Source organism: Eupeodes corollae, chromosome 1, assembly GCF_945859685.1.
Source record: "Eupeodes corollae chromosome 1, idEupCoro1.1, whole genome shotgun sequence".
Classification (NCBI taxonomy): Eukaryota; Metazoa; Arthropoda; class Insecta; order Diptera; family Syrphidae; genus Eupeodes; species Eupeodes corollae.
The window spans coordinates 3,875,906-3,883,494 of NC_079147.1; the positions used below are offsets into that span (position 1 = coordinate 3,875,906).

The following is a 7,589-nucleotide window of genomic DNA, read 5'->3' on the forward strand; positions in this document are numbered from 1 at the left end:
GCAGCGTCTTGCATTAGTAGCAGTTTACAAGTAGCGATTGGTATGCCAGTACTTGCCAAACGTGGTAGGATGGGCTGTACGGTACCGTTCCTGGTGAGTTCATCTGCCTTACAGTTACCTGGAATGTCTCTATGGCCCGGCACCCAGCATAGGTGAATATTAAACTGCTGCGCCATCTCCATTAGAGATGATCGACAGTTATGGACTGTTATAGAGTTTGTAGAGACAGAGTCCAGAGATTTGATAGCGGCCTGGCTGTCGGAGAAAATACGGATATCAGATGTTGATATCACGTTTTCTTTGAGCCAAGACAAGACTTCCTTAATCGCCAAAAGATCCGCCTGGAACACGCTACAATGATTGGGAAGGCGGAATGAGAGACTTAATTTCAGTCGTTCAGAGTACACACCACCACCAACCCCTTCTTTGGTTTTTGAGCCATCTGTGTAAAAGTGGATTGACTCATCCTCTAAGAATGTCCTATCCTCCCAAAAAGATCTGGTAGGTATAGAAATCTGGAAATTCCTGTCGAATTGTAGTTGGGGGATGGTGTAGTCTGTGTGCTTTGAATTCTGAGAATTTTAATTGGATTCCTTTAATATAAGGAGGGTTGACAAATGGAATTTTCTATCTCCTCGAAAATAAGACCAGATCAGTTTTGTGTGGGTTAACACCCAGTCCACACCGATCTGCCCAAAGTATTAGTCTGTCTAAGGCATTTTGTAAGAGTTCTTTTAGGATATTAAGATGATTTCCTGAAACTGCTATAGCAACGTCGTCCGCATAAGCTATCACTCTGAAACCCTCCGCATCCAGACTAGTTAGGATTTCATTCACCACTAGGTTCCAGAGGAGAGGGGATAGAACACCACCTTGCGGTGTCCCTCTACTAACGAATCGTCTGCAAGAAGAGTTGCCCAGTTTTGAGTTAATTATTCTGCTAGTAAGCATTAAATGAATTAACTCCCGAAGCGAACTCTCTACATTTAGAGATGTCAGTGCAGATGTGATTGCAGATGTGTCCACGTTGTTAAAGGCACCTTCGATGACAAGGAAAGCAACCAAAGTGAACTCTTTATGATGGAGGGAATATTCGATGGTGCGTACTAAAGTGTGTAACGCTGTTTCCACCGATTTACCCTTACAGTAGGCATGTTGAGACGAAGACAGAAGTCTTGTATCGATACGTGCCCTTAAATAGATATCAATCAATCTTTCCAGGGTCTTAAGAAGGAATGATGATAGACTTATAGGTCGTAGATCTTTAGGATTGACTTGGGAGCATTTACCTGCTTTAGGTATAAAAACAACTTTAACTTCTCTCCATGCCGAGGGAACATGGACCAGGTAAAGACAGCTGGTAAAAATTGCCTCAAGGATTGGTGCAATTATATCAGAAGCCTTTTGTAATTCGACTGGTATTATACCATCTGGTCCTGCAGCTTTAAATGGTTTGAAGCTGTTGAGAACCCATTGTAGCTTATCCTTTGTGATTAGACCTTGTGGATATGTTGAATTTGAACTTGAACGTATAAAACTGTTGCAAGTTTCGGTAAGAGAACTACCAGGAAAATGAGTGTCCAATAGTAAGTTCAGCGATTCATTACTTGAATTTGTCCAGGAGCCGTCTGTATTTTTCAAGCAGCTTGGCATAGCTAGATTAGTTGAAAGAATTTTCCGTAACCTAGAGGCTTCAGAAGTTTCTTCTATCATGCCATAGAAGGATCGATAAGAAGATCGCTTGGATTTCCTTAGTGCCATAAGAGAATTGTAAAACACTACTCAAAAAGTATTTATTTTAACACGTACCTTATTTTATATTAACTGGTATAATAAATAGTTCTAAAGGAATTATAATAATAATAATAAAATTTTAGGGTTAACTTTAAAACTTCAGAAATATTGATTTCAAACTATAAATGTTTTATTGTTTAGAGTTTACTTTAATATTAAGGTCAACATTTATTAACATTAAATTTGAGTTTTTGTAAGGCCTTATGTGTTTATTTCTAAATCATTCTAAAAGATTTGTTTTATTCTAAGAATGTCAAAATTGACTTAAGATTACAACTGCAGTAAACTAATCGGTTTTTAAACCAACAAGCGACATAATAGACGATATCCGATTTCTATAAAACGTATTTTTGATGACGTTTGCATTTTAAATATTCTTTCTCTATCCAACCAGTATGTTTTCAGCATTTTGCATCCTTTTTGACTGCAGACTTCGAAGTACAGATACATGTAAATCCACCTTTACAAAACAAAACAATAATATTTGATTAAAATTAAATTATTCAATATTCGAAATAATAAATGGTTCGAAAATTTTGAGATAAAAAATAAGTTAGATTTTACAGACAATCTATCTACCAATCAACTTCCAGAGAAGGTAATGAAGCTAAATTCATTTAGAGGCACAACTCTCGTCAATTGGCTGATAAATTATCCGTAAAATTCAGGTTGTGGTAGATTTGATGGGGATGGTATGTTTTCTCTGGAATATTCTACTTGTCATCATAATCATCAAGCCATATTGCATCATCAACAAATCTAGAGCGGAAATTTTAGTAATTTCATAATCAATCTCAGAAGGTTCCTCAGGAGGTTTTCCACCACCTATCTCCCTCTGAGATCGATTAAATTGACTTAAATTGGCCTGTGCATCTTGCTTGTAGCGGCTTCATCGGTCCCTTACTTGTTTCGACGTAAATTCAAAGTCATTTGCCGGAAACGTTGCAGCAATATTTTGGTAGGATATAGCTTTAGCTTAGAATCAATAACATGCGCAAGTGGTCTAGCTGCTTCGACCAGTAGCTCATTCATTGCCATCGTCGATCGCCAATTTGACGATCTGCTCCGTTTTCAATTTTGTTTGCAGCCATTTCTAAAATGATGGATATTTATTAGAACATAATCACAATCACACACTAAAACAAGTGTTATTCGGCTTATTTTTTTATACAAATTGCCACTAACAATCAGCAAGCAACAATCACAGCAAATCTCAACTCTTGTGAACTGAAATGTATTTGTTGCGTGTGCTGTCAAAATGACAGTGCAAACCATGTAGTTTAATTTAACTGTCCGTTTATAGTTGAGTTTGCCAAGAATAAAATTTAACTTTTAAAATGTTTAGTATGTTTCTAGTTAAATATTTAAATGAGCTTTAATTTTGATTATTAGTAAGGCCTAACATTAAAAAATGGCTATTAACTGAACATCAAAAGTAGTAATCATACCATATCCACATGTAATAAAACTTTCAAATAATCACAACCAACTTTCGTGCTTTGAAATCATTGTCTCACATACTACTATACACAATCGTGCATAACCCTTAATAGCCTCACTTAAAATAAATTTCTAAAATGTAAATAATTTCTACAAGATTGTTTTAAAATACTTTAAATTCACTTTGCTAGTTACTCGAACGCGGCCAAAATATTTCCTAATCTCTCATGATATACGCATCACAGTTCGAGCTCATCTAACTGCCTCGTTAATTTCATCTGACAGTTGTTTACAGCGCCTTCTATCAAAAACTCAAAAACAAACGATAACCTCTCCGAACTTGACAAACGTCATTCATACCCCCACGTTAGTTGTCGATGAGATAAGAAATAATAAAAGAAAAACAATAAAATAAAGTTTCCATCTTTCAGGCTTCTTCAGCATCATTCCAATTGAAAATCTCGTCAAGCTAACATCATCCCTACAGAATGGCAACAAGCTATGAAGGTTACAAATCTCCACTCTCCTCGCGCTATGCCAGCAAGGAGATGCAATTCCAGTTCAGTGAGCAAAATAAATTCTCCACCTGGAGAAAGCTATGGATTTGGTTGGCCGAAGCAGAAAAGGTAAGGTTCATGCTCTCGAGAACTCATCACATATCTTAATTGTGTCTTTTAGCAACTTGGCTTAGAAATCACAGATGCCCAGATTGAGGAAATGAAGAAGAACATCGAGAACATCGACTTTCCAGCAGCTGCGGCCGAGGAACGTCTCACGCGACATGACGTAATGGCACATGTACATGTTTTCGCCAAGCAATGTCCCCTTGCTGCACCCATTATCCATTTGGGAGCCACCTCCTGTTACGTGGGCGATAATACTGATTTAATTGTTCTGAGGAACTCACTCGACCTTCTGCTTCCTCGGGTAGCTTCGGTTATCTTCTGTCTAAAGAACTTTGCAGAATCACACAAGTCCCTTCCAACTCTGGGATTCACTCACCTTCAACCAGCCCAGCTGACAACAGTAGGCAAACGAGCGTGTCTCTGGATTCACGATTTGCTCATGGATGAGAGGGCCTTGCGTCGATGCCGCGATGACTTGCGATTCCGTGGAGTGAAGGGAACTACTGGAACACAAGCGTCTTTCATGCAGCTTTTTAATGGCGACGGAGAGAAGGTGAGGGCACTTGACTTCCTTGTTACAAAGTTGGCTGGGTTCGAGAAACCCTACGCTGTCACTGGACAAACCTACTCGCGCAAGGTCGACGTTGAAATTCTCGGAGCACTTTCCAGTTTGGGAACATCAATCCACAAGATGTGCTCCGATTTGAGGATTCTTGCGTCGCGCAAGGAAGTCGAAGAGCCATTCGAGTCAACCCAAATTGGCTCATCGGCTATGCCTTACAAGAGAAACCCAATGCGCTCCGAGCGCTGCTGTGCCTTGGCCAGACATATGATCACCGTCTATTCCAACGCTGCGAACACACATGCCACTCAATGGCTAGAGAGAACACTCGACGACTCGGCCAATCGTCGTCTGAGTTTGTCCGAATCGTTCCTATCCGCTGATGCAGCTCTGCTGACGCTCCTCAACATCTCCCAAGGACTTGTTGTCTACCCAAAGGTTATCGAACGCCACATCGCCCAAGAGCTTCCATTCATGTCCACAGAAAACATAATCATGGCCATGGTTAAGGCTGGTGGCGATCGTCAGATTTGTCATGAGAAAATTCGTGTGCTCTCGCACGAGGCTGGAGCGCAGGTTAAGCAACTCGGCAAGGATAACGATTTGGTTGAACGCGTCCGCAATGATGCCTACTTCGCTCCAATTATCGATCAACTGGAGACAATTTTGGATGCAAAGACATTCACTGGCAGAGCCAGTGATCAGGTAACAGAGTTTTTAGCTGAAGAAGTTGAACCCGTCTTGAGTAATTACAAAGAGGCACTTAAAAATATGGAAACTGTTACACTAACTATTTAGAAATTTTATTTAAAAAAAAAAACGTTAAATTTGTGCAAGTTTATGAAGCTCGTTATTGAATAAATTGTATTTTTTCTAACTTTATTTTATATTTTTTGGTTAATGTTTAAAGGTTAAAGTAAGGACTTGAGTATTGAAGTAAATCGTTTGTGGATGATTTGTGGGGTTTTTAAAGTAAATTGATGATTTTGTAGGAATTAAATATAGAAGGCAACTTATCGATCACTTAAGAAATTTAAACAGAAGCGTGGAAGGGTAACCATAAAACGGTTTATTATTTATGCTTAATGTATCCTCATTCATTAATCATGTGCAGGCAGTTATGACAAGTCCACTTTTCTGCTCTTTTTGTATCTTTTAACGGAGAAACGAAGAGTGCATTCATCGCTTAAAAGTCTGAAGTGGTCAAATCAAAAAATTATACCTTTTATGATATTTTCTGGAGTAAAAAGTGTAAGTTAAAACATATCCAAGGTTACAGGTTGGAATCTTTTTCGCAGACCAAAAACAACTTTATGTTAAGAGCTTTTTATTCTTAGGTGTTATCCGTTCGTGCATTTTCTTCAACTTCCTTTATTAATTGAGTTGAGTTACATATTTCTGACGCCGATGATCTTTGAATAATAAGGAATGAATATAGAAAGTTTATAGCACTGCAACGAGAGTTAGGTCGATCCTGCTACTTATGCAGCTGGGGTAGATACAAAGTTGGCCAAGAAGAAAGCTGACGAAGGCAATGTACCCCTAAAACAGTTTGTTTTTGAAATAAAAAGGAGTTCTGTTAACTAAAAACCAAATTCTTTAAATGATACTGAATAGACTGGGACCACTAAACTTGGAATCTAAATATTATTGTTTTAATTTCTCATTTTTTTGATTATTTCAAATACAAATTTAGAGTATTTCAATTGTATCACAATTCATCCTAGTCTGGATGCGGAGGGTTTCAGAGTGATAGCCTATGCGGACGACGTTGCTATAGCAGTTTCAGGAAAGCATCTTAATATCCTAAAAGAACTCTTACAAAATGCCTTAGACAGACTAATACTTTGGGCTGATCGGTGTGGACTGGGTGTTAACCCACACAAAACTGATCTGGTCTTATTTTCGAGGAGATACAAAAGTCCATTTGTCAACCCTACTTATATTAAAGGAATCCAATTAAACATCTCAGACGAGGCTAAATACCCTGGTCTTGTCTTAGACAAAAAATAAAATGGAAACGCAACGTACAAGAAAGAGTCAAAAAAGCTACTGTAGCTCTCTTTTCTTGCAAAAAAGCTATTGGTAATAAATGGTGTTTACAATCCAGAATCACGCATTGGCTATACACATCGGTAATCAGACGTATTTTAACGTACGGTGTGGTATAAACAGGGATAAGTTAAATAAAGTCCAACGTTCAGCCTGCGTATGTATAAGCGGATCGCTTCACACGACCCCGTCTGCGGCACTGGACACCTTGCTCTACCTTACACCTCTTGACATATTTAGTAAACAAATAGCTGCAAGCTCTGCTATCCGCCTCAATGCTTCGTCGCAGTGGACTAACAACAACATTGGCCACTCCGTAATTCTAAGGTACTTAGAATCAATTCCAAAGCACACAGACTACACCATCCCCCAACTACAATTCGATAGGAATTTCCAGATTTCTATACCTACCAGATCTTTTTTTTTTTAAATCCAGCAAAACATCGAAGATGGAACTGTTGAACTAAGTCAACATCAATACATACTTGGTAAAAGTGTTGCATAAATTCGATATGAAAGACTGCAAGCCAAAAACTACTCCCATGGAAAAGGGTCTGCACATCGATCAGGGTGACAAGAGAAGATCAACAAATCACCCCTACCGCGAACTGATTGGTTGCTTAACATGCGCAAATGTGACCACAAGACCGGACTTATGTGCTGCAACTGGATACATGAGTCGATTCCAAAGTTGTTTTGATGAACGCCACTACAACTATGCAAAACATATTTTACGATACATTCGTGAAACAATCGAATTGAGAATGATTTACCAAAAAAAAAGATACTGGCGAGCCCCTGGTTTGTTTCTGTGATGCTGACTGGGAGGAGATAAAAATGACCGGAAATCTACTTCAGGATACGTGTTCAAGTTACTTGGAAATACCGTGAGCTGGACCTCAAAGAAGCAATTAACAGTAATTTTGTCATCAACAGAAGCTGAGTTGATTGCATTAACTGAAGCAGTATGTCAACTCAGATGGATTCGAAAGATGCTAAATGAACTCAATGTAGAATGCAAGATTCCAGTAATCATATATGAATATAATAATTCCTGTATTAAAATTGCTGAAGATTCCAAGGAAAGCAAACGAATGAAGCATTTAGACGTCAAA

General features: G+C 38.5%; 1 protein-coding gene across 1 annotated transcript; it reads left to right on the forward strand.

Annotated features, from left to right (window-relative positions):
* Window positions 1-3,467: 3,467 nt before the first annotated feature.
* LOC129941027 (adenylosuccinate lyase) lies at window positions 3,468-5,304 on the forward strand. The gene is made up of 3 exons (XM_056049567.1): window positions 3,468-3,600; window positions 3,666-3,860; window positions 3,913-5,304. Exons 2-3 carry the CDS (start codon window positions 3,723-3,725, stop codon window positions 5,218-5,220), a joined length of 1,446 nt encoding a protein of 481 aa, XP_055905542.1. The 5' UTR covers window positions 3,468-3,600; window positions 3,666-3,722; the 3' UTR covers window positions 5,221-5,304.
* The last annotated feature ends 2,285 nt before the right edge of the window (window positions 5,305-7,589 follow it).

What these genes read in the sequence shown, in the direction of transcription:
- LOC129941027 (XM_056049567.1), top strand. Translation starts at nt 3,723, where the DNA reads ATGGCAACAAGCTATGAAGGTTACAAATCTCCACTCTCCTCGCGCTAT. An exon ending in GGTTGGCCGAAGCAGAAAAG is followed by an intron (nt 3,861 to 3,912) that starts GTAAGGTTCATG and finishes TGTGTCTTTTAG; the next exon opens with CAACTTGGCTTAGAAATCAC.